The following is a 27,865-nucleotide window of genomic DNA, read 5'->3' as shown; positions in this document are numbered from 1 at the left end:
TGTCCTTGGTGGAGTCGATGGAGTCGTTGAATCTGAGTTGAGTATTATTCACAAGCAAAGTTGTTATTTGTATCTTTCCTGATTGTGAAATGTGAGAATTTGTTTCTGCTTGTGTATAATGTTGTATAGTTGAAGTTGTTATAGTTTTAATCCGACTGCAATGTCTGTAAAACGAATCGTCGAACCTGACATAGGCTCTTGTCAGTCATGTAAACGGCACTTGAGTACATTTCGAATCAGGGAATTTTGAAGGGTAACCTTCGATTTGTATCTAATGTCATGGGCTTTTGTACGAGAAGACACTTTTTACTGGTGATATTGGTACTGCAAATGGTAAGTAGCACCCAGAAATAGCCCTTAAGCTACAATGTTTTCTTTGCGTGTGAATTTCCCTTTATCACAAGTTCATTGTATTGTTTTATGCCAGGGCCGTTTTATTTTATGGTAATCGCCTTGATGTAAATTGAGTATCCCGATTAAATGTAATGTACTTATTTTGCTCGACGGCTAAGATGTTTTTGTTTTGGTTGTCATTAAAGTTCGTTATCTGCTATAATTTTAGTTAAACATTACACCTAAGTCTATCGGCCCTCTGTTACGATTGGATATGGCTATAATTTTATTAAAATGATATATATTAGCTATTTTACCGATGAATTGTTAATGTGGTGACTAATGGTTGTTCTTTTTCAGGTTGCAACCATAGAGCGGCAGGTATTCGATTTTTTGGGCTTTATGTGGGCACCTATTTTGGCCAATTTCTTTCAAATGATTTTTGTTATATTCGGATTTTTTGGAGCATATCAATATAGGCCAAAATATATAATTTCGGTTGGTATCATTTCATTATTTCATTGATAATGTCGTTGTCTAAATCATAGAATACTCAAGCCTACTTCCTTGATTACAGTTTTGCATATGGAGCATAATATGGATTGGATGGAATATATTTGTTATTTGCTTCTACCTAAACGTCGGTGTTCTAAATAGGGTGAGTTTGCCATTTGCGTACCTCTCTGTCGTATTAGTAAGTGCTTCTGTAGTGTACTAAGCTGCACTTACGATTAGTTTTATTTATTACATGAGATGCACAAAGGTTAAGAAAACACTTAGCTGTTTCACAAAATAAAATATATTGCGACCGGTTTCGATACAGCGTATCATCATTGCCAGATGATCATCAGCGTATCATCATCTGGCAATGATGATACGCTGTATCGAAACCGGTCGCAATATATTTTATTTTGTGAAACAGCTAAGTGTTTTCTTAACCTTTGTGCATCATGAAGGAGTTTCACCATGTTACGCCAACCACCATCGCATTTATTATATAAGAGATTTTAATCAATTATTATTTCATACCCTTCAAAAATGTATGTATTTCAGCAACTCGAATGTATGTGCATGAAGTTAAAAGGTCCTCTACATTCCTTTCTTCGTCTTTGATTATACTTTATTTAATGTCTGTAGGGAAAACTTCTCTTAGGACTGTGTGTAGATATTAGAGAAACTATTTCCTGTGAGAACTTACGTGGAAATACGACCTTTAAATATATGTATCCGATACCTAGTTTCTGGTAAAAGTTGAAGATATTTGAACTTTACAAATTAAATCATGCAATTCGCAGTGAACTAGAATAAAAAAAACAAATTTGATTATGAATTCAGGCTTTGTTTCCGCTGCATCATCTTCAGGTGATAAATTACATCATGAGTACTCTTAAAAAATCATTTATACGGAGGTAAGGGGTGGCGTCAAAAGTGGGGAAGGAAGGAGGTGGTTAGAGGCCTCTGTTCAGCTGAGATGAGGAATGAGTTCACCAATCCCAAGGGGTACAAAATGAGAAGGAGCGTTGAATTATACTCGGTCTGTAAGCTCCTGGCTTATGTGTGAAAACCCTTCTTGACGTTGACAAGTCCATTTTTGTGAACAGGTGTATTTTGGGGTTTGGTGAAAGCCCTCCCTATCTTCCTTCTACTACAAGACCTTTGTGCTGCTAACCTCACTGATTTTGCTGACTACTATGGGCCTTTGCTATTACTTTTGGAGTCAAAATAGTTTCCCGATGAATTGAGTGGTGCTTATTCTGTGGTACAAATGTTGACTTTCTCAATTGATGCATGTTATTTAAGACTGTGCACTCACATATCAAAACAATTTGCAGTGCTGTTTGTCTAGGTTGTTGATATCCTCATTAAAGTTTAATAGAATTTAAGAAAAATAAAATACATAGTCACAATTTCTTTTCTACAAGGCATAAAAGCATGGTATTTTTGGTGCTACTATTTTCTGATTGAAGGGTAAACAAACTCATTTGTAACTATGTTACCCTGATTTGTATGAGCGTTCTTTAAATACCGTATTCCTCTGAATATAGTCCCCCTCTGAATATATTCCCCCCCCCCCCCTAATTTTGAGGCTTGAGTTTCGGGAAAAAATTTAAAAAATGGGTTTCAATATAGTCCCCCCCCCTTAACTTTTATCACGAGCATTTTTGGAAAAAAGGGAGGACTATATTCAGACATATAGGGTAGTATACAGCTATCGACAAAGTTTGTGCAAGTACATATGTGGCCCCACTCTATTTGTGGGAAGTGATTTTGGCCCATTGCACTTAAGTAATGGCAGGCCCTTGTGAAATTTATTTCATTTCCATGTCTCGCTCTAGGTTTAGTATCTCTCCCTGTAATGGAATCAGTCATTGTCTTACAATCTCTTTCTTTACTTCTACTTGGAACCAAGTAAGGTCAGAGGTTTTCCTTCCTTTCCAAGTTTCCCTGTTGTGTAAGCAGTAGGTTGGGGGGTTAGAGGAGTGAGGGAGACCCAAACACTGACGATGTTCATTAATGAAACTGTTGATCTTCCCATGAAGGCAGATTTCAGAGTGAGCATACACGCTTAAATCTTGAGAGAGGAAATGAGGTAAGTTTGTGGCCTAAGGTGCTTCATCCTCGGCCTAACTGTGATGGGAAATAATGCAAGTGAATTTCCATTAGATCTGTGGACTTTCTTAGAGCTGTGTCAGTAACGTGAAAGTTCTGAGAAGATCAGGAAAGAAGTCTTTTGAAATATTGAATGACAAAAGGTTCCCAGAATATAAATTAGTCAATGTTTCTATTTTTATACTGATGTGTTTTCTAGCATTTTGTGCTGGTGTTGGTTACTTTTTCATGATACATATAAACCTGATTTGACTTCAATTAGAATATTTACAAGCTCTTGACTCAAAAAGTAGCATGGTGATCCACAATTCGCAGAAATAATATCACGGGAAGCCTAATTTTTTCGGCGGTCACTTGATGTAGTTCAATTTAGAAAAAATTAAAGTTATTACTTTGTGTCTCGGTAGAACCTCTGTAACAGCTTGAGATATTTGTAAACCACTTGTGTCTACCAACCAATCCTAAAGAATTTTCATAGTAGATATTCCTGGCTGTGCCCCTTAGCAGAGAAATCCACACTCCTTATGTTCTTGTTTAATTTCCACCTACTTTGTTCATTCTTTTTTTTTTCTCTTTGACTCGTAGGATGGAGATGCGTTGAACATGGGTACAGGGAGTGCCAGCTGGTGGGAGGTGAATGGATCGGGGTGCAGGCCCTCGTATGCCTCACCACCCACCACCCCTTCCCCACCCCCATCCACCTTTTTCCCGTCGTATGCCACGGGGGAGCACAGTGATGACATTGGGACAGCACCGATCGAAACAGTGCTTCCCTCGGTGGTCACACTGCCCGACCCAAAGGAGGATTTTGCCCCTTACCGCCCCCTCCGCCCGTCCTCAGTGACTGGCTGCCTGTTGCAGTACGAGCATGTTGAGGTGCTCCATGCAGCCATTCACTGTCTGCTTGCTGTGAGTACGAACGTGCTTCATTATTTCATGCATTTATATCTTTCCGATTGGTTAAGGCTAAGTCTTGAGTCTGGTGGTGGTAAATATTTTCCTTTAGGCTACCCAATCCCTGCTTGAGTGTTTTGTGAAGAGCACTTCAAGTACAGCTCTCCATCTGTTGGAGGGGCCAATAAGTTGTGGTCCTCGTGGCACCTTTCGTTGAGAGCAGGCAAATGTCAACATTGGTTTTCTCTTTCACCTTCCCTCCCTTCCCTTCCATGATGGATATTCCAATAGGTGTTGCCCACTGGCGGATCTATGGGGGGGCTAATAGGCTATTGCCCTTGGGCATCTAATTTACACTGGATAGAATGGTAATTTTTGTTCAAACCCGCAATACTTCTGGGGGTTTACCACATACTTGGCCTCCCCTTGTGCCTATCCTGGATCCGCTACAGGTGTAGCGTATGGTTTTGTTTGTCTCCTCCAAATACCATACCTAATACAACTTGACATGATGGCTATTGCCAAGTGTATTCTTGGTTGGCTGCCGCCTAACAACTATACTTCTCTTTCCCAGCTGCTATAAATTACTCCCATGATTTCAACTTGCTCCTAAGACATTTTTAGACTTGGGCTCTTCAGTATATGCACAGGATGTAAATAAAGAAATCTGTACTCTCTAAAAAATCTCTTACTCATCTCTTAAAAAGAAAGGAGTAAGAGCATGAAGTGGTGTGAAGAATTTTTTGGTTAGGGTATTAAATGTATTTACGCCCTAACAACGTCATTGCGAAATAAAATAGGTTGCCATACGTTCTTCTAAAGCTTTTAAAACATACTCTTTCAATACAAGCGGTCTTTTAAAGTTAATTTTTCCCTAAAAACCATTTCTTTGGAGTGCAAAAAATCCACAGAGGAAATATCATACGCCTTGACCGGGATTCGAACCCGGATCCCTCGATTTCTGGCCGAGTGCTTTAGCCAGTTAAGCTACCGAGGCGTCAATCTCCCCTGTGGATATTTGTGGACTATACCGGACAAGGTGGTCAAGGAATCCCGGTCAAGGTGAATGATTTTTCCTCTGTGGATTTTTCGCACAATTTGTGCATTGCGGGTTACTCTGTAAAAGTTATCACCGTGGCTAGTCCCGGTATACTGAAATCCTTTGGAGAGAGCAGTTCTTGGAATACTAATTTTCATATTGTTTCTCTCCTCAGGCCCTTGCAATGAGTGCTGGTGTTTGTCTTACACATGGACTTCTGAGTGAGGATGACAACTGTGAGTATTACAATGATAATAATAATCATAAGCGCCCTCTGTGAATGTCACAGTGTGGAACGATGTTTATGTTCTGCCTCAGTGCATATAATGGTTATAAATTGTTCTTCTTTTCTGGTTTTGTGGAGTGAGTGAGGAAGGTGAGGGTTGTCAGCACTGAATTGAGTCCCCCAGGTGAATTTGTTGGGTGTAATAATGCTACCTAGATCTTTTGATTCTTTATAGAAAATCACCATTTAGGCAGTTCGATCTAGTTTTGTGGTTATTAGAGGGGAAGTCTACATATTTTAAAATCCAGTGAGAGCAAAAGCAAGAAAAGCTAGTCATCTCGGGCTTGAAAATAAATGAGCAAAAGCATCCAGTGGTTTAAAGAGTTTTTTGGTGGTAGTCCTAATAATTGCCATTGTGTTGGAAATCCATGAAAATTGAATTCATAATTTGCCAATGAAGTGCACATGTAGGAAATGCGATGATAACATTGCATAGCATTGTTAGGCTATTCACTGGGACCACAATTTCACTTTGTATTGTTAGAAATTTCATAATATCCTGCTTCGTATAATCGAGAGTTCACTGTAACAATTGAGGTGTGATTCCTTAACGACAACTTGGGCCATGCAATCATCTGTTGTGAATATTTTCTTCTCTTTAAGTGCAACTCTCATTGATACGCCATTGTTTGAATCCAATAATTTATATTTTAAAGGATGGAAATAAAAATAAACAAAAAAATGTTGTATTGTAAGAATGGGGAACATGCATGAAATTTGTTCATCATGCTAGTTATTCTCATTGAATAGAAAATTTTCTCACGAGTCCAAATGTATAAGCCAAAATTCTCCTAGTACTCCACAAATGTCAATAAAGGCTATTTAAAAATGCTCGAATATCGCTTGAAGTCACGTGACCTGGAATGCCTTCTGACGTCATCGCACGGTACACCGTTCACTTCGCTAAGGGAGTAGAGTGGTAGAGCCTTGAATGCAAGATATCGAAGTAAAAATCTTTGTTGAGCTTAATAGTAGTTCCTAAAAGGACAAATTGACTTAAGAGGGATTTAAGAAAGCAAAATACCTCAGTTTACTTTTGGCCGACTTCCTTATGGCGGCTGATTTTCTGAAAAACAGTGATTGCTTCGTCACTAGTGCGATGTGGGAGTAAAATAAGGCAGTTGAATAATTGTGTGATCAATGAAAATTTTTTTACGAACGTTTTTAAATATTTATTAATTGTCCATTAAGATTTATTATATCCATTGCTAGCTGAAAATCTATCGTATGTATTTACTTAGTTACTTACCATATGGAAGTTAGATAGTTTTCCTTAATCAGCCGAAGTTGAGATCCAAATGATCGTGAAAAGGTAAAAAAGTATTTGATAGACAAAGAAATATGTGTTAAGTACTATTTGCGCTGTACTTACTCAAGTTCCTGTTTTTGAACAGAAACCCCATGCAGAAACGAGACTAAATTTAAGATTTTGCGTTGACATGCAGCGAACTTTATGGGCATCACAGCAGCAAATACTTAGTTTACCTTACCAAAAGCCACATATTTCTCATATACTCCTTATTTTTCTCTGTGGTTTAATCGTAATCAGTATTTATTCTCATGAATAGCCACCTTCCTTTATGTACATAATCCTACAATTGGTGGACTACAAGGTACATTTCTAGGGTTATTTACTAGGTAAAATGAGTGATACATTTTAAACTTGGTGGGCATCCAAGAAATACTGACGATTCGATGAAACCTTACAGTAACCCTGATTCAAGAGTGTGCTTACGTTCAGAAATATCCCGTTCACAATGTAAATGAAGTATTTAACTCCATTCCTTAGGTCATCAACCACTTTCTTCTCTTATTTTTGTTCTTTGGAGCACAAGCAAAAACCTTTTCTGGCGAGAAAATAGTGGTACTTGAGTGGCGGGGCACTAAATACGATGTATATGGTTTTCAAACGTTTGTCTATAGAATATCCATGCAGCAATACACTTATTTCACTAACCAAATGATGTGGGTATTCAACGTAGATCACAATCTGCAACCAACTTATTTTCCTTTAATCTTTCCAGATCTCCCCAAACAATCCCCTTTATTTGTTTCAACAACGCCTCTGCAACCCAAAATATTCACAGTCTGCATTTTGTCGTTAAAACAGCAATTATTTTCGCCAATTTTGCATTTGAGCCCTCGTAGATCGATTTTCTATCCACTTCCTCAGTCTGTCAGCAATGGATACCTTGCCGTGACGTCACGCTTCGATGGCATTGTGTTTTCAAGCAGCCGATGAAGATCAATTTTTAAAGACTCATAACTCAGCTAAAAAGCATTATTCATACATGAAATTTTCGGCAAGTACATTTGCGGTAGAGGCCTTCTCATTCCAGTTCCTCTAAAAAATCGTGCATGTTCCCCATCGCATGCAATGTCCAGAAGCAATATCATACTATCCGTCATTATTGCCAAAGCATTCTATTTTCATGTCCAAACAAGCATCAATAATTCAAAGACAATAAGAATCAATGCAAATAATGGAACAGAAGCCAGAAATATGTTGTGTGACGCTGGTGGCTGTGCTCCTACCAGGAATCAGAGTGCTTGGACCAGCTCCTCAAGCTGCGTCACTTGCCCTTGTCACTTGCCTCTACTGCACGTGCCTAGTTCATCATTCTAATGTATGAGTCAGGCAGCCCCATCGCTGCTGAGGAATCACACCTTTAGATATAGATTAGATAAGATAGCTTATGGAAATGCTTCCTAGACCACCAGAATCTGTTAGTTACCTTAATATATTGCATGGTTGATTTCAATTGTTTTCCATTCCTCTCTTTGGGTTATTGATTATGGAATATAGAAAAAGCAAAACTTATGCTCATCAATTGTTCAGCATTTTTGTACAGTAGAATTCAGACATCCAATATGTTAGTGTGAAAGTCTTATAAAGTGTTGGTTCACTGTAACTGAATAATCGCTGTATCAAATTCTTGTTGTGCCAATTTTATTATCATTCGCCAGCTATTTCTATAGGCATTTTTATGATTGGTAAGTACATTCTGACGATTTAGCTGTTAACCCTGCAGGACTCGCGCCCCTTTTTGGAACGCGAGTGCTCGCGCTGAGCCTGTCAGGCTCAATTTTCTTTTTCAAGTCCTCACCTATTAAAGTCGATTATTTTTCCTCTTCTTTTGTTTAAATCTAACTAATAATGCTGAAATGGTCCATTTCCTGAAAATCAAGTCCATTTACGTCTGATAAAATATGTAATTATTTCTTCACATCGACTGTGATATAAAATATATTACCTTTACTAGTTACTGATTTATTGACTCGTAAAACCACTACACAGTGTTAATATTAGGACAGAACGAATATTATAAGGCAAACTTAGCTATGATCATTATTCTGCAAGCATGCGCCATATAATAAATGTGTATGCTCGAGACAAATACATTTCCACTATTTTCGCAGACATACCCGGTAAATATATTTTTTGTGTATCCACAGTCTGCACACATTTTTCAAAATTTCAGTGAACTTTGGGTTCTCTGTTTTTTTAGTTGCCTTTGGTTAATCTGTTAGTCTTGATAGGCTCGTCTTATAATTAGCCCTAACTATTTGGGGAGCGATTTTATGGTTTCCCTTCTTTACGCGTGTTCATCTACAAGCCCAGCTGACAATTGCCTAAATAACGCTCTCCGAGATTTTACTTCTAAGTTTTTGTTCCGAGGTAAAAGAAATGCAGGAATTTACCACAGCAATATTTAGCATAACGTAAATACTTGGCAAAGGACAACGCCGTGGATTTCTTGATACATAGTATGCCATGCATAACTGATCTAGTGTATCTACTCCCGATTTTGTCATGTCATAAAAAGGTATCATTTCTGGCTTTCTTTCATCTCCACTACATTCATCATTTTTGTTATAGTTCATGGTTGATATCATAAACACAAATTTATTCTTTCTTGGAGTTTATGACGCAAAAAAACAGTTCTTGCAGAAATCAAATGAACTGGATTTCTTATTTTTTTGTTTCAACGAAAAAAAGTAGGCAATTCCCGCTTATTTTTCCGAATCGTTCCAATCACGGCAAGTCGGAAATTCAAGAGTTCATTTACTATAAAAAACTGGCAAATAAATTGTCAATCGAAATATTTCTACCAGTACTGCTGATGGAGACCATAACTTTTCACGATATCAGAAGGGCTGTTGTTGACAGAAAACGATCCATCAGGTGGTTTACCAGCATACACTTCAAAGTTATAAGTATAAAATATTCCAGCAACTACCAAGCAAAGCAAAATTTTCTCATGAATGGTTGTGTATTCACCAATAATGTAAGAACTTTTACGATTGTCAAATTTTTCAAATATCTCATGAAAACAGCTATCCTATCATTTTTTGTCTTCTTTGCTGTTATTATTTGTACTTTCTATAATTTTCGCAAACAAAAAATCACTGCCAGCATGCTGAAACAGAATACTCACGGTTTTGTGGCGGAACTGGCACAGTTGAAACTTCAGCGAGAAGAGCACCTCCAATATCTGGGCACTCTCTAGTAAGAATGACCGTGACCTCCGAATTTTATGGCTGCCGAGTGGCGAAGTGAATACACTTTTCGAAAAGAGGTTTAAATATAACGAGCCGTACCTTATAACATAGTGTGAAATCAATACAAGCTTACTTTGTGTCAACAATAGCGCGCTTGTATTTACAGTAGGATGAGCAACTGTGGCTTCTCAGACATACTCCCATGTAAATAGTTTTGACTTTCAAAATATCAATCTGATTTGGCAGAAAAAGAACCTTTACTAGGAGTATATTGTTAAAGGTTATCCATAACAACCTACATTGTGTCTATACAGGCAACCAGAGAAAAAGAATAGGCCAAGGGTGAGAATCAAAAAGGTAACGCGAGCACTCGCGTTGAGCCTGAGGGGCTCACACCACGTGCATACGAAGTAAAAGTATCATATTCGAACCTTATGATAGGTTGAACGGGATATTCTGCGCATGTAAAACGTAGCCAAAAGAGTAAGGAAAAGGTAGAGAAAATCTAAGCTGATTATTGAGAATTTGTCAAGAACTATTAAGAAAATATCAACAATGTGAGCCTGTCAGGCTCAGCGCGAGTTCCGGAGGGTTAACAGTTAGAGACTTGTGCCATAATTCAGAATATGGCATAAGTGCCTGTAAAATAGAAACATACTTTTAAATGTGTACTTTGCCAAGTACCTATTGCCTCATATGACATGCAATTACAAAATGCCTGTCTAATAGCTGTTGTGAGTTTACCTATCTTTTTGGATTTGGGGTATTATTGTATGGCAGAAGCCAGGAACGAACAAAGACAAGGAAAGTATCCCATTGTCTTCCATTGAAGGCAACATCATTTTTAATGTTTAGGGTGAATAAGTATTGTTAGAAGCTGACTCAATTTGTCTGGATAATAATTTTTCATCAAACCTATATTCTTATCCTTTTTTTCTTACTTAATGTTCCTTATTTCATCATCATCAACAGTCATCAATCCTAAGGTTGGTTTGACGTGGTTCTCCACTCAGTTCCCCTAGCAACCAATCTTTTAATACCTACATAAGTTTTATACGTTACATACTTCCACAACTTGCTCCACGTATCTCATCTGTGGCTTAGTTCTCCCTCTCCCTTTCCACCTGCCTTTCAATGATAATTTTAATCAGACTCTTGTGTCTCTTTGGCCCTTGTTGTTCTTTTTTTCCATGGTCATTTTAAATATTTATTGAGGCTATTTTAATTAAACAGAAACAACTGCTATTTTAGAACAAGTTCCACCCTCTGAGGAATTATAAATTCTTTAATAGAGCTAAGATTACGAATCTCATGTGACATCTTATAGGAGGGAAAGTTTTCCGACAAACTCGAGCTATATGGCCTTCGATAGGCATTAAAAGTGTGACTTCCTCTTGTCCTAATGAATATGCATAATCTTCGATTGACTTGGTATATAAGGAATTCTCTGGAAAAGCATGACGTTAGGTATCTAGATCCAATTTGGTAGTGAATCTCAAATGGTTGTGACCTGTGTCTGAATTGTCGTCACCATTGATAGGTAAGTTTCCTCTTGCACTTGGTATGCATGTGTTTTATTGTATATGCACTATTTTTATTCAAGGCATTTTTCTCTGTGCTATCCTTTCTGGTTTGAATTGGTGTATGTTTTTCCCTAACATGCTCATCTTATGCAAATATACCTTACTAAAATCTGTTTTGGGTTTTCCTACCTAGTTGAAGGAATAGCTAATTATTTCAATAGGTTTGGTGTGGTATTGGTTCTACGTAACACATAGTCCCATTTCCCTCTGACAGTGCAGCATTGTCGCAGAATGAGAATGAGTGCAGCAGAAACATGTAGAAGCCTTTATAAGATATGTTATTTATTACTAAAATGACAAAACTTGCAGGAAGATTTTTTCTTTTGCATCAACCATTGCAGAAAGATAAAAAATTCGCCCTGCTATGGAGCTGGTCAAAATCTGTCAATACTTGGTTTAGTACTTGTAATAACGTATCATGTTTGCTTGAATTGGTAGTATCCAAATTTAAATTTCCATCAAACTTTGTCCAAATAAAGTTACACTTTCCCCTGGAATCCCATGATGTATGTTCTGGGATTGATTATAATAGATTGGAGTATTCCATCATAGAGATGAAGTTAATATTTTCAGATGGGGGAAATGTGTGAGATTCAAATATAATCAGGTTAAAATTTTTATTATGATATGTAGTTTCAGTATACTTAAAATGATACAACTGAAAATAATGGCCTTAATTTAAGTAGGGTGTATTTGTATGATATGATGTGCAAATGGATTTGTAGAATAATAGAAAGTTATTTAACTCCCTATCTATGGTATACATAATATGTCATTCTAACCAACTAATCAATTTACATTCTTTGATACTGATTCAATAACTCCTGAACTTAGCATAGAGTACATTGCTTAACATACAAGGGTATTTTTCTGTCATCTGGTGTCTTTCATTCCTCAATGGGGGAATTGGTATCTAGGGAAGTTGCTATTAACTTGTAGATTCCATTGGGAGAGGGGTTCTCTTGCACAGTTCTTGGTTTGCCATCCATCAATTAATGAACTGTATCTCATTCTACACTCATTCATTTCTGACAAATGCCAAGAATTTACCGGAAGGAAGCCTGGTATTTTGAGGATAAGAAATTGACAATGGCCTTTGACCTGAAGCTGGAGGCAGTGGTAGTGCCGGCAAAACTGTTGTTATAATTAAAACATCCAATGACTTAGTGAACGTGAGGATGAAGGAGTTTGACCCTATGGGGCAGAGCAGATTGAAGACTCTTGTTATCCCTCCTTTACTCTCTTTTAGAGGTTTTATGGGAAGAGCACACCAATTAGGTGACTGATTAGTGAAACTGAATAATCTATTAGTTAAGTTCTTTTAGTAGGGGCAGTTCTATACGTTTGAGTATCTGGTATTTTATCAAGATTTCTAAATTTTCTGTTTGATTCAATGGCAAGCACCAAGGAAATCTGTTATTATTAGCTAACTACAAGTGACTACCAGAGTGCATGGCAGATAATTGGAAAAAAATTTTGTTGCTAATGGTGATGGAATGTGCCCCCTACTGTGTAGAGGAGGGTCTAGTTTGGGCAAGAAGGGAGGGTTGCAAATTTTCCTTCCCAGGAAGGAAAGAGTTAGGGCCGTAAAGATTAAATGGTACATACTTGAATAGCCGGTAACAAGAAAGGGCTGAACGTTCACATAGGTTTTTCCTACAGTTGACCGTGCATCACACATGTACTTTCCTCTTAGTGGAAGGGTTAAGGTGGTATGGTTAAGGTTTTCTATGATGGATGAGTGTTGGAAGGAGGTACTTATACGGTGGTGGTCTTTGTTATATTTTACGATCAAATAACTGGTGATTTTGCCTCTTGTCTTTCCTTCTCTGTCTTGTGTTTCTCATTGACACTCTCTCTCCCCTCTCTTTCGCCCCTCATCAGTCACTTTTGCTGGTGGCTTTGGCCCAGCCTCTCCCTCGTCCTACTACCATGCCTCCCCCCGCCTCTCCACCCCCTCACTCACCCTCCTGCCCCCCATGTCGTCGCCTCTCTCGTCTCCCCTCTCGTCTCCCCCCCATCCCCATGCCTCCTCACCCCCCTCCACGCCTCGAGTGCTCCTCGGCCAGAGGCGCGATCGTGTCCGTCAAGGCTCGAGGGCCCTCTACACATCGCTGGGCGAGGGCTTTGTCCTCGGTGCTTTTGGCCAGGTGGATGACGACTCTCCTTATTCGGAGCGTAAGGGCCTGATGACGTCCTCTCCTTCTCACCAGCTGGTGGGCATTCATGAGTCACCCCCATCAAGACTCGCCAACAGGAACTTCCGTCGCAGGAGCCCAAGCGGAAGTCGCAACATGGGCAGACTGCGACCTATATCAAGTTAAATCTCACCCAAATGGATCGAGGTTGTCAGTGATGCCAGGTGACACAAAGTGTCCTGATGTTGGCTCATGATTTCTCTATCTACAGTTGGCTGATTTCTCCTACATGTTATGGTTTTACTTACAGGGTCCCCTGTCATATATTTTTTGTCATGGACTATGTGAAATAATTTGTTGGCCGCAATACAAATAAGCTTTTTTCTATAATAGTTGCAATGAACTAAGTTTTTTACTGGATTCATCTCTGCATTGACTTTGCAATATTTTTACAGATTGACTTTTGCTATGGAAAAAGAGATTTTCATGATTGTATGAAATCAGCTGAAAGCTGACATTCATTGTCCTTCTAAATTTGTTATTTTAGCAATGAAGTAGTGAAATGGTAATTTTAGGCTTATTATGTAGTTGGAAAATTATGATATTAGGCTAGACGAGAGGGAAGTATGTAGTTACATCCTGAAAAGTAAGTAATTATGTATTGTCCATGTTGGGAAAGTTTGTCGGTGAAATATCCAGTTGCTGAACACCTCTAATGTCCTTTAGAATGAAGAAGCTCAGAGGATTGATAGTTGTGCCTATCATATACATATGCATACAAAATGGTGTAAAGTGTATACTTTTGGGACGTGTCTTTTTCAAGACTTTTTTTAATCCTAAATTTGAAAAAGATAGTATCTTTTACTGTAGTTGGTGACAGGGATATACGGTTGTGGGGAAGCCGTAGTTGCTACTTTTTTTTCTATCGCGTCTGAAGGGCAGTTGGTGGACATGCAGTGCCATCTTGTGGAGATCTCGTAGGAGTGGCACAATCAGGGTACCACCTCTGTTTGTCTCTGCTTATATTCAGTAGTAATAGGGTCTTCCCGTTAGCTTGAACACTTTGACGGTCAACCTGAGGGTAGATCAAGCTCATTTGTTAACTCTAATTCAAATATTTGAGCTGTGCAAGGGCTCTTAATTTTCAGCCAGTACATTATTGCAATCTTTTTCTCTCCTCTTAGCTTACTGGACTGATTCCTTGGCTAAATAGGTTGTTGTTTTTTTTCCTGGTGTGTTTCTACCTTCAGCCTAATTGAGGAGCATATTCTTGGCAGTCATTGAAGAATCCTAAAATTAATTTGTCGGTTACTTCACCCTTTTCATTTACTGTCAGAACTTCAATGTTCTTGGGTTTCTTTGGTGGACATCTTGAAGCTCTACATGGAAGTATGCATGTTTTTTAAATTATGTTTGACTGATGATTTAAAAAAGAAATGAATTTAATTGTCATTGGTTTGAGAGTATACTTCACATATTTAGGCTGTTACTTATCAGAAGTTGTTGTAGGAGGTTGGGGTTATGCTGTTCCAATGAATGTATTAGCATTGACACCTGAAGGTATCGTTTTTCTCAGGCTTTGCAATCCTCCTGTATGCCATGCTGATCTTAAATTCTCATTCAATATTTCAGAGTAGCCATTTGATGGCGGTATAAAATTTACTCTGCTTCATAAATGGTTTACCATACAAGGAATGATCTACATAAATATGTATTGGTTCCCACCACAGAACATGCACAGAAAGTCACAAGCGAGGGAGAATGTGCCAAGGGCTGTTACCCAATGCAGAATGGGATTTGGATGGCACCATTATACTCTCATCCATTAGTGTGTCCCTACCAAGGCTAAGGTACATTTCTGTCAAAGGTTGGACATTGACACTTAGGGAACAACTTTTAATTCACTTATGTTCTCTACTGTTACTTAAAATATCCCGCATTCCTATATTCTCCCTATTATGTGTGTGCTTCTAGGTTGTTTGTTCTCACAAGTAGGTTGCAATCCTCTTTGAGTGGTATCTATTTTTCTATTTTTGTAAAAGAAATTTAGTGGTCATAGGAGGACAAGACGGAAACCTATTCTATCCTTTTAAAAAAATTACTAATTTTCTTTTTTTATTTTTTTATTTTCCAAATTTAATTTTTGGTTTAGTGTTGTTTAAGAATTTGAGTTTATAATTAAATAAGCTTAGGTGAAGAAAAATGAAAAATTTGTAAAAAAAATTCATAATCATTACATTATTTACAATGGTAAAATTTTTTGGTAGTTAATATTTTGTTGGATTGTGATATTTCCCGGACTTCAATCATAACTGTTACCAGATCGATTTCTGGTGAATGCCCTCTTAATTTTCAAGTATGTAATATGGTTGTGGAGTTCCTTACATGTGTATGAGACTTTGAACTGAACTTGAGAAATTGTGCCTTGAATGAATCCTTATGGGCTGGGCTGGTGTAGGCTTTTTTCCCAGGTCTGCAAATATTCTTAAATAGCCGTGATTGGTTGTCATTAATCAGTTAATTTTTTCTGAAGGATAGTTTTGGTTTTCACTTTGACTTTCAATGCCAGTACTTAAGAAAACTCAATTAAGAGGCCATCAATATGCCATAAAGTATTTAATGAGTTTAGGGTAAAAAGGCCATGCAATTAAATACGTCCTAGAGCCAAGTGGATGACTTACTTCTTCAGGCCTTCTTTGTTGTTTTTTACATTTTATTTTTGAAGCATGTGACAATTTTTTGTACAAATTTTGGATTGAGAAGTGTTTCTGAGTGTGTGACTTCATCAAATGTATTTCTTGTTTCATATTTTTTAAATTCTTATTTTAATGCTGGTAAGTATTAGAAAAGCTTTATAATACATCAGTAGTTATGAACTATTTCAAATTTTTATTAATGTTTTCAATCTATTGTTGTTGATTGTACTTATATATATTTTGTTTAATTATTTTGGAGCTATAAGCCAAGTATCACTTGACTCTATTTTTTGCTGTGGTTGTAGTTACTGTGATTCAGTCTGTAGTATTCAATTGTTCCTGATGGCATATGTTGTCAATCATGATGATTGCTTTTTTATGTATTTTGTATGGTATATATTTTTGCTCAAAGATTTTGCTATGTAAAATTCAATTGGCCATTTTTTGTGTGGTGCCTAATGTGATTCCAGTAGAGTGGTTGAATGTGTGTATGTATCCTGTATGCCAGTACCACTCCTGGGAAAATATTTGGCAATCAATACCCCTGCTAAATGTGTGATTTATCTGGTCAGCCAGTGCATGTACTGGAATACTTCTCATCCTTGCAACTTTGCAATTTTTCCCTTCCTCACATTTGCGGCCATTTGACCTTAGCTCTCTCTGCCCACCGTTACGCAATCAGAAAAACCTTTGTGATCTAGTTTCGTTTGTTGTTGTTCAAAATTGGTCGAAGGTTACCTTTTAAAAAGTACATTTTTAGGTGTGCAAACTTACCTAAAAAGTGACCTTCAACCAATTTCGAACTAGACTCATTGGAGTAGTTCTTAGACCCCAAAGCTTGTTTATCAAAATATGTGTGCATATGGTGTAACATTTGATGCATTTAAAGCAAGCACATGCAGTGAATAACCCTAGGGCTTCTTATTCAGTTTGGTTATTCACCTTAGTAAATGCTTCTACATTTAAAATTTTTATGATTCTCAAAAGCTCTTGGTACAGTCAGAAAGTATTCTGTCTTCCAATTCCCAGAGACAGTAGCCTGAGAGAAATTCACTGGAAGCTTCAGATGCTTATTAACTTCATTGCCATAAACAGTAATGACCACCATATGCTACTCTTTGCAGGAGCTAGTGACCTCACATAATGGGTAGGCTTTGGGATTCAAATGTTTATTGGTGGTATGTTAGCTTGTATAGTGAGGAAAAGGCGCCATTTGTAATGCTGAAAAATCTGTTACAGTTTGCACACCATTTTAGCCTCTTACATTGTGATTTGATAAATAGACTAAAGACTGGTGAATTTGAATCGTTTTGAATTCCCAAATCAGTTTATCTTTCAGCAAACTGTTTATATGAGAGAGTAATTTGGTATAAGTTAATGGGAACCATTGTTGGCAGTTACTGCTCTTTGACTGATAATGCATGCATGTGGAAGCCCCACTTTGCTGTGATCAAAAACGTTATGCCACTAGAGAGTAATTTTGTGTTTTAGAGGTTTCTCTCACTGGTTACTTTGACTCTTTGAATATGTGCCTAGATTTGGTGCGTTAAGCCTTGCTTCTCATTTAGGTAAAGCTGTTAGTTGGGGATTATGGCTGGATCTCGTCTGCATGTGAAGACAACTTTTCAAGAAGAACATGACATAGTTTAATGATCAAGATATAGATAATGATCAGTTTTTTAGTTGGTTTTAGTTATTAGCAGGAGCCAGTGCACTTATTGCATTTTGAGAGCATCCACTAATCAGGATTGAGCATGTATCAAGGAAATCTTATCCCACTTGTCAAAAATTTGTGTAAAAATTAATGATAAATGTACATAGTGTGTACTTTTTTGGATAGCTTAATAGGGAGTAGTTGTTATTTGATCTTACTACTCACCTCAAGAGATGATCCCTGATTTTTGTAGAGGTATCCTTTGGCCTTGAGTCATTGGTTACAGTCTTTGTTTTGTTATGATTATCTTGAAAAGTGGTAGAGTTTTTGTGTAAGAAAAGATTTGAAATGGATGAAAAGTGGCCTTTAGTCTTACCTGTTTTTGAATTGTCCATTCAGATTTTGCAGCATTGCATCACTGTGCAAATATTGCAGTGAATCCAATTTGTATAATGTTGAAAGACAATTTTCCACATTATTGTTGGAATGCATGTATACTGCTCAAGGTTTTTATAGTATCTACTTTTGTGACATTTTAATAGAAAAGTGAGTGATAAATTCTGTTTTGTGATTTTTGATAACTTTTCTCTTTTCCTTCTCCTCAAATTTAATGACATATATTCCTATGAGGTTAGTATGCTACCACATACCTTGTCCATTGTCCCAATGCATGAAATACCTTTTCTCCGGTGACTGCTAATTTAATCGTATGCTGGGGGTGGTGGTTCTTCTCCCTTGTTTGTTTCTAAGGACCATCCTTTGGTATGTGTAGATGCCATATAGTAAAAGGTCTAGACTAACATTGCCTTAACTTCCGTCAATTACATCAGCATTAGTATGGGTCTTACATGATGTGTACAACCCATATTTCTTGAATAAACTATTTTTACTATTCAGCCTTTTTCTTCCTGTGTCTCAAAATCTGGGGATGGTTTTCTGATTATTGCTAAAATATGAGGTGTGTAATATAAGTGTTTACTTTTGTCACACTAATTAAAGTACTGCAAAGGATACAAAATGGATAATGTATGAATCAAAATTCTTCATATTGCATTTGGTAGTTGGTTGTTGTAAAAAGTAAGTGAGACCTAGATGTCAATCTTCAATGACTCACTCAGGTTGTTCCTGCTAGCCAAGATTATGTCTTATACATATTTAGGGTTTCTTTGCCTTGATCAAGTGGTTGAATTATTGTGTACTTCCTGAAATGAAATGTTGTCCACAGGGTGATTCACCTCCAGCAATGACATTTCAATTTCCAATATGCAGTGGTAGGTGAACTGACTCATATACACTCTACAGGCTTCAGAAACAAGGCTCATGAATGATGTGATAATCCCACTAATATGAGTATGGTTTTCTAGTTATTGCTAAAAATAAGAGGTTAAATGAATATGCATTCTATGCTTGGGCAAAGTTTTGAGTATTATGTGTGGGGGGGAATAATCCCACCGGGGGTTTAAGGGCAATTGAATACTCTCCAGTGACACAGGGGTCCTCGGAGCCCTTTCCTGGAAATGTTTTAAAAATTAGTCTCTGAAAAGTACATTTTAAGTACTATGTATCAATTAATTTAAACTTATGTCATTTTTGATTTCATTGTACTTGAATGCATAGGTTTTGTACTATTTTTAGACAGATTACCATTTAAGTTGGGGGGGCCAGGCTCCCCCTGTCGCTCAAGCCTCATTGCCTAGTGCTTTAATATTTTGCTCGTCGTTTATTTACTACTTGCTAATTATGGGGGACTGCTATGTGTGTGGAGCCGTATCCTTCAGTGTTCAATATTCTGTATCTGGTTGAATGGGAACATATGGAGTTACACCATTAGCTCTTGAATAAATTTCCATTTGTAAGTCACCATGGCCCTCCCTTCGTCATTGCCCGTGGATTGATAGGGAAAATCGCACAGAAAAAGGGAAGGACTCATGTCGGGAACAATCACACTATTCTTACTTCAGTCGTGTACACATGCCGACTGCCCCAAGGAGCCGTCGCCTTCCTTGTCAGCATTTCCGCTCTTAGGTCGGGTGCACACGAAGGTCCCATTCACAGTTTCACTTGCTTTATGCCGTACGGGGTTGGGAACGTGGGAACGAAAAGGAATAAGTGCTGAGTTTGTGATGATGATGTGAACGGAAATGAGGCAAGGAAGACGACAGGTGCCTCTTACATATTGCTGGTTTTTTTTTTTAAGTTTGATGTTATTTTCTAATGCTAACTAGAAAGAAATCAATGAAAATCGGAAAAATTAAAGAAAAATGGTAATTTTTTAGATGATGTGAAAAGAATGGATGTGGATACTTGCCTTTGCTTGAAAACTTTAATTATCATACATTAGTGTAATCGGTGATATGGAAATATTTCCCTCTAGGTAGGTATTTTCAAAATTTATTTCAATGTGGTACTTTTATCATAGCTGAAGATTTATTTGTTATATTTAGTCATGTATAGTTAGCAGTTGTTCCCCTAATAAAAAAATCAATGCCCAAATAAGAAAAGCCACTATTCGTCTTCAGATTATGTTCTTCCGAACTATAATGAAAAACGTATCGCTATCCCCGCATGGAATTGAAATGGTCACTGGAGTACCTAAAGAAGTGTGTACAGGAGAGCGTCAACTACTTGTCGTAATGGAAAGAATCCCCAAATGAATGATTGAAAAAGAAATATAATTTGTTGATGATAATTTTTTTTTTCAACTTCCACCTTACACCTACATACTACAGTGAAACCTCTCTTTAGCGGAATTTCTCGAGCCCATCATTTTTTTCCGGATAAGTCAGTATTCCGCTTAACTCAAGGCCTGCGAATTCAAAAAAAGACTGAAAGTTATATCACGTCTATAACATACGCCTCCTATACAGCTAATTTGACTCCAATTCTACATGTACTTACACAAAATCATTATGAAATAATAAAAGAAGAGCATCGCATTGTGGTTAAACTTGTGAATGAAAGACATCTTTGGCTGGTTCCGTTTTAAGGATTGTTTTCTTGGAAGGCTCATCGTAAGATTTTATTTCTTTATGGTAGAAATTGTCCTTCGAATTGTTTTTTGCAATCCCGCTTAACCAAAATACTCTTGCCTGGGAATCGATTCCGTTACCGCGTTTGACAGTTTCCGTTTAACAGAGGACACCAATACACGTAAAATCCTAGTGCGACCGCCAGGACCAACAGTATTTTCCGGATAAGGCAGGTTTCCGCTTAACTCAGGTTCCACTAAAGGCAGGTTTTAATAGGTTGTATGTTGATTCAATGTGTATATGCATTGCAATGGAGGTCGAATCCATAGCTAATGCAGCTCAAACATGGTTTCATTGCTTCTATCTTTTCAGTTTAACACCGCCAAAGCATGACGTCTTGCTTAGGTGGCATACTGGCATGCGACCAAAATGCAGCCCAAATTCAGTGCCTTAATTTCAAGAATGAAATAGTTTCCTGCTTGACTCTAGAATTTTTCCATCATTGTGACTATAAATTATATGCTGCAATTTCTTGTAAAAATATTTTATTGCGTGGGTTTCACTATAGTCTAGTGTTGCTACCTAGCTACACTTAAGTGTAACCCGGATTGCATAACAAAGTATTTTATGTGGAATTGAAGGGTTTAATTTATTCTATCTCCATGTCTTAATTTTCAAACATAATATGGTTTTCCTATGCCATTATTTTTTATGGGAGATATATTTCAAGCAATTATATCTATTAAATAATTCGACATTTAATTATTTTCTTGGTGGCCCATCAGTTTTTACAATAAATTGAATGCCTTCATCGCATATGTCTTGCAATTACAGGACATTGGTTTTTTTCTGATTGTTGATAGTGTTTTTACTTCTGGAGATATCCACTCAAAGTAGTGCATTTTTCCTACACATTTGAATTATTTTATGTGTGGCTGAATAATTCTTATACATTCCTTCGAGCACGCATCATCATCTCCAGTTATATCAAAAACCACCTTTAGGTTTCGGAGATATGCCATTCAAATGTATTTCTTGACTATAGATGACAAAATTGCTGATAATTCACCTGCAGAAAGTGAGAATGGTGGGTATCAGTGGTATTCATAAGGTACCTTTTTTAAGTGCTTTAAATATATGACGATGTAATCCCATGTGATGGGTACAGTGTAGCTCCAAAGTGGGGATGGCTATTAGGTCATAGTCAGAAAACTTCTTGGGTTGAATCATTTCGGGGGCTATTGGACTGGTTTCATTCAAGGGAGAGAAATGATTGGGGAATATCACATATGGGTTTAATTGATTGCTTGAGACATAACTTTGTGAAAGCGATTCATTATTAAAAGTAAAAAGAAGAACTTTGTGCTTTCATATAAATATTTATTCACGCATATACACGACCATGGTTTCAACATTAGACGTCATCATCAGGTGAACTCCACTGAGGTACAACACATCCTTTTATACCAGGCTTTGAGGGGGAGGGAGGAAGGTAACTAGGTTGAACGAATTGGTCAACAGAGATGAGGGAGGGGGAAAGAACTTGGTCATACCTTTATACCTATAAATAATAATATATTTGAATTCTTTCTATCGTATGACCAAGATCTTTCCCCCCTCCCTCATCTCTGTTGACTGATCCGTTCAACCTAGGTACCTAAGTTCTTCTTTTTAATTTTAACATCTTGGTTTATTTGGTGTGCTGGGCTTGAGGTTGAGCCCCTACATGCTATGGATATATGATTCTCTCCCTGTGCACTTGTGTCTTGAGAAAGGGGAAGGGGAAGAAGAGTGTCTGGGGCCACCTAGCCGCTTTGAACTGCCCATGTATGCCTTAATATGTGAGCCCTAACTAGCCTTTTTAGATGGCGACACACCCTCACCTCGCCTACTCATTTTCCTCAGCTGGCCGACGGGGGAAGGTCCGTCGCAGCATGGCCTCTTCCCTCTATTCAATTGAGTATAGCTCGGCTCCTCACTGCTCCACGCCCGACACACTGGCTGGCTGTGGTGACGACCTAACGCGTGGTGGCGTGCCGGACGGACCTGCTCCTGCATACCCTTACCCGCCTGGCCCCACAGCTGCAACAGTCGCTGCCAATAATAATGCTGTTAACAATGCCCTCTCACGTCCCATGACGCCTCGGCGGGTTAAGAGACGCAGTGTGACACGTACATCGACACGGCACAACCCAGCTCGACACTCGTCTCGCAGTATGGGTGGTGGTGGGTCATCGGCAGCTGCAGCACGTGCTGCGGCCACGTTGAGGGCATCCCTGCGCTCCACTCGACAGAGTAACCACGTGAACCCTGTGGCTCGGCTGATTGACCGACCAAGGGGAATGATACCACCACACGGGGACTCTTCATCGACAGAGGACTCAGCCGGGCGCCTCGCATTTGGACACACCCTCCTTCTCCCACCCCAGTACCGTACTCAGGTAAGAGGTCCTTCTTACACTCACAGGGTGACCATGTCATGCACAATAATTTTTTACAGAAAAGTCTTGGGATAATTTTCAATGCATAATTCTCAGTATTGGTGTCATGATTGGGTTCATCATCTCCAGACCAGTGATTTGATGAAGGGGTAAGTGGAAGTTAATGCTTTTCTGGGTGGAATGAGTTTTCATCAGATAAAAGTGATTAGCAGCATGTGGATGACGAAAAGGTTTAAAATTGGTTACAAGGTGTGGGATAGAATTTAAACAATAATTTCGTCTTCATTTCTCAAGCGAATTCAGGACAACATTGTCCTCTCTTACAAATAACTTGATAGACAATCACAAACATCCATGCCCTGGGTGGTGTTCGATCCACCCAGGCGGGATTCGAACCCGCCACCTCTAGGTTAGCAGTCGGGGACTTTACCCTGGCACCACCGAGGCCGGCAAATGCTATATATATATAGATGCTATATATGGCTGGTGGTTGATGTTGCAGGTCATGACTGCTGTAATTTTGATAATTTTTAGTCATTGGCTGTTTCACTTAATGGGATTATTTTCCATTTGATGCTTATGTATATATCTGTTGGCAAAGGACTCGGGGATATAATTGACTGGGTTTTTTCCAAATCTTCAAATCCTTGCCCTACTTACATTCTATTTTACAGAACAGAAGCAATGGTTTTATGACTTTTTTCCCTTCTCTTTATTATCCAGTCAGAGTTTACCTTAGTTGTCATTTTTGGGTGAGTGGTAAACATTGCATGTTTGCACTCATATTTGGCATCCGTATGCCATACAGTCGTATCACTTTTTATTGGCCATAATAATTTAGGGACTGAGATACTGTGAATATAATGCTGTTCACTTCATTGATCATTCCATGAACTTTATACATGGAGAATGTGACTGATTTACTGACAATATGAAAAAATTGCATTGATGCATTAATTTTGAAAATGATGGGACAGAATAATCAAAGAAATTTTGAATATTACAGACCTTAACCACATAATATTTTATTATTGTTTAGCATAAAGTAACTAAATTTTGTAATAATGGAAACTTTAAGAATAGAATAAAAGAGAGAAAATTCATGATACTTTTAATTTTTATACAACATCATATCAGGCTAATGGCCATGTTAGGTACCTTCTTGGGTATCCCAAACTACCTAATTTTCTTCAGAGGAAATGATCATATATTATCCAAGCTTATATCAGCAAACCTGTAAGATTAAGGTTGCCTTCAGTGGCACTGAGCGGATGGTAGAGATACATACATAATTTTATTTGCAAGGGTATAAATTACCAAGGGATAACCTTGGGACACTGCTCTTACTACGTAGAAAGAGGAGTTGAAATTGTCACCTGTGTTGCAGGGGACGAGTGGCGGTGGAGGGCACTCCAACCCAACGTACCAAAGCTCCCAGCCGGGATCCACACTGTCCCTGGATGCAGACAGCAACCGCCCTCCGTCAGCCAGGTCGTCGTATTCCAATTACCATGGTCAGAGGAGGCAGCCAGTGGCCAATTTGGGAGGTGGAGCTGGGAGGGCTACTGGTCAGGTGCCCGTGGGCACTGCCACCTCGACTTTCTCTCATCACCGTGCTTCCCAAGTGTCTTCTTCGTCATTGGGGGGTTATGGATATGACTCAGGCTCCACGTACCTTCATAGTATGGACTCAGAGACTGTCATATAAATGCTATGAGTGAGATTAAGGAGACTCCCCATGACAGGAGGCTATGCTTCTACTGAAATAATCAAATGGAAACCAAAGTTTTAATGAAATGCCATTGTTTATATTTCTTACGGTTTTTACTTTAAATTATTATTTTATAATCTATAAGAAAGGGTTGTTTGCATTTGAGCATCCCAAGATCTCATGATAGTGTGCATCTTGAATGGTTGAGCTGATTGATATTTTTGTTTGTAAAGTAATTTTTAATCAATTTTTATACGAATATGAATGTTATTTTAATAGGAATCAATTATAAAGATGATTGTGGTTTTCCACTTGATATTTGTCTTCCATTTTACTTAGCATTGCAATCAAAATGCCCCCCTAAACAAAACATCAATTTCTGGAAACATGATATGTACTTTCATCTGTTGGAATAATTGCTTTTTCCAATTCACTTGGTCAGTATTTAAGTGGCTTTTCTTCATGTTATGAACATATGTCATGCAAGAATGGGGTGCCATGTGCTAACAGGCATTTTGGCTGTGCCTGTATAAAACAATGTATCTGTGTTTCCTTACCAATGAATTATGTTATCTGAGAATCTATTTCTTGCCTTGTTTGTAGTGTAGAGATGGACCTTTACATCCCCTGGATCAGAAGCCAGTAAATGGTGTACTTGGTGTCTTCGCCATGGTGTACTGTGCTTGCTGCTATTATTTTTGATAACAGCTTCATTTTCTCATAATTTTTAATTTTCCTTTTTTTACATGATCTGCTGCTCATGATCTTTTTAGCCACTTCCCTGTCCTGATGAAATAAAAACCCTCTGTTTAGTCCTGACAACGATCTTTAAACCTCTGAAGGTGAAGTATGTATAGGACCTCTTATGCAAAAGCACTTACTTTTCCTCCTCTATCTATTTAGTGGGATATCGTTCCTTCTTACATTCCATTACAAATTGTCTCAGGAAATAATTTACTTTGACTTGGTACATTTACACTGGTAACGTTTTTTTCTTCAAGGTAATCATCAGAGAGTTGACTACTCTGCTTCTTTAATTTTCATGGCAGTTATTCATCAGCGTAAATTATTTGCTTGAGAACTCTACAATTATGGTTCAGTTCCCAGTTTTTATCTCAGAAAATCTACCTGCTGATTGATATGGAACCTGATGCCATTTTTACTTATCATCATTGTATTCCTTCATTGTCTCATTGAATTTTCTCCTTAAACATGGCATGAAAATTATTGTTCTTTATCTTTGTACTCTGTTTTCTTGCCTTCTCTTCCCTGCTAACCCGTCATCCTTTGCTTAGTGATGCTTTTTTTTGCATCCGTACCCCTCTCAATGTACTCACCCTTTGTCTCTCCTCTGTATTTTCTTTAACACTATCCTCCCCTTACCCTCCATGTCTTGAACTCCCCACGTCCCATTTCCTCTCTGTCCATTTTCTCCATTCCTATTCGAACCCACATCTTGAAGGCTTCAAGCCTATTCACATATGCCTCCTGTTTTTGCATCTGGTCAAATAAAGTTCCATGTTCCATATCAGATTCTTTGTTCTCATTTCCTTTACATGGTAACTGTCTTGCCAGCTCCTTCCTTTTCATGAAGGCCCATTTTGGTATTGTTATTGACTTTTTGTGTTCTTATTGCTGTGTTCAATTTTCTCTAATGTCCTTTCATAAAACTATTCCTAGTTTAGGTGAATTTATTCATCTGGCAATCAGTATGAATTCCATCAGCATCATTTGAGCCATTTGATATCTAAAATCCAAAGTTTAACCAATAGGAGGGGGGGGGGGGGGGCTCTTCTGTCTGATCCTATCTGACCCTGGTCTTTCTTTGAGCCAAGAGTTCCCAAGGTTTATCTTTACTGCATTCACTTTGTCCATGGCATAGATTGTAAATAAATGGTTTGGCCCCAATCATTCAATATGCCACCACTCAAATTCCCTTATTATTAAAGTGTCTCACTGTTTTACACCTCATGTGCCCATGCTCTTTTCCATCAAAAATTGGTTTGGCATAAGCTTCTTCTCTTCATTCATCGAAAGGTTGTCATTTTCTCATTTTTACCATAGCATCTCCCTCCTCTTCAGTTGGCTGCGTTGGTATGACAAGTTTCTTATGCACATTGACCCCTTTGAGAAAAGCGAATTTGACCTTGAGCAAGTTTTTAATTAGGAATTAGTAACCTCAAATTCAGTTCTGTCTGATAGAGGTATAGTTACTTCATTTTCCTCCATAATGTGGGTATGTGGGCATTTGATTTAGATATCTTTAGATATTGGTTCTAATATAATTTTTACCACGTAACATGATCTTTGACCAACATGTAAGTTATACCTTGTCAAATCAATTCAGCAAGTTTTACAGGTTGTGAGCCTTTAAAAAGATAATTTGCTCTTCTTTTACTGAAATCTCCTTGTTAATATCCCTGAAATGCCTTCATTTCATGTAAAAATCAATGTACTGATCTAATTTGAATTTTAATGCCTTCATTCTTGAAATTGAAATGCAGTGATGTTTGTTATAATGCCCATCCTGTATTTAGTGCTTCTAATTAGTACAATTGATGTATGTGATATGGAAAATTGTATATTTTTAAGAAGGAAGATCATCTTCATTTGGAATCAGTCAGTGCTTAAGAAGATACGAATTATTTTGTGATAATTTGGGAGTTGCTGTGCAAGAATTACGTATGTCTTTTAAAGGTGTATACCCTTTGATCTTTGGATGAGGGAATGTTGCAGTTGAAGTTGGGTAAAATCTTTGTCAAATTGTTGAATTTGTGATTATGTTATAGAAAAGAATCATGAATTTTTCTTGGTAATGAGTTAGGCTTGATGTGTCTCAGTTATTATTCTTATAAAATGAAGAATTAGGAGTGAAGGGTGCAAAAGTTTATTCTGTTTGGAGTAATATCTGTATTATTCTCAAAAATGTGTAGGTAAGAGAGATAAAGTGTTCTTCTTGGAATTTTGTGAAAGAAAAATGTATTTTATGTATAAAGTATTGGATGAAA

The 27,865-nt window shown here is 37.9% G+C and overlaps 1 protein-coding gene across 1 annotated transcript; it reads left to right on the top strand.

The window, feature by feature from the left end:
* Positions 1-27,865, top strand: LOC124154643 (sodium/potassium-transporting ATPase subunit beta-1-interacting protein). The gene is made up of 7 exons (XM_046528496.1): positions 1-333; positions 694-831; positions 911-991; positions 3,529-3,852; positions 5,052-5,112; positions 22,611-23,146; positions 24,534-27,865. The coding sequence occupies exons 1-7, from the start codon at positions 280-282 to the stop codon at positions 24,852-24,854; spliced, it is 1,515 nt and encodes a 504-aa protein (XP_046384452.1). The 5' UTR covers positions 1-279; the 3' UTR covers positions 24,855-27,865.

Source organism: Ischnura elegans, chromosome 2, assembly GCF_921293095.1.
Source record: "Ischnura elegans chromosome 2, ioIscEleg1.1, whole genome shotgun sequence".
NCBI lineage: Eukaryota > Metazoa > Arthropoda > Insecta > Odonata > Coenagrionidae > Ischnura > Ischnura elegans.
This window is presented reverse-complemented; position numbering and strand designations above follow the sequence as displayed.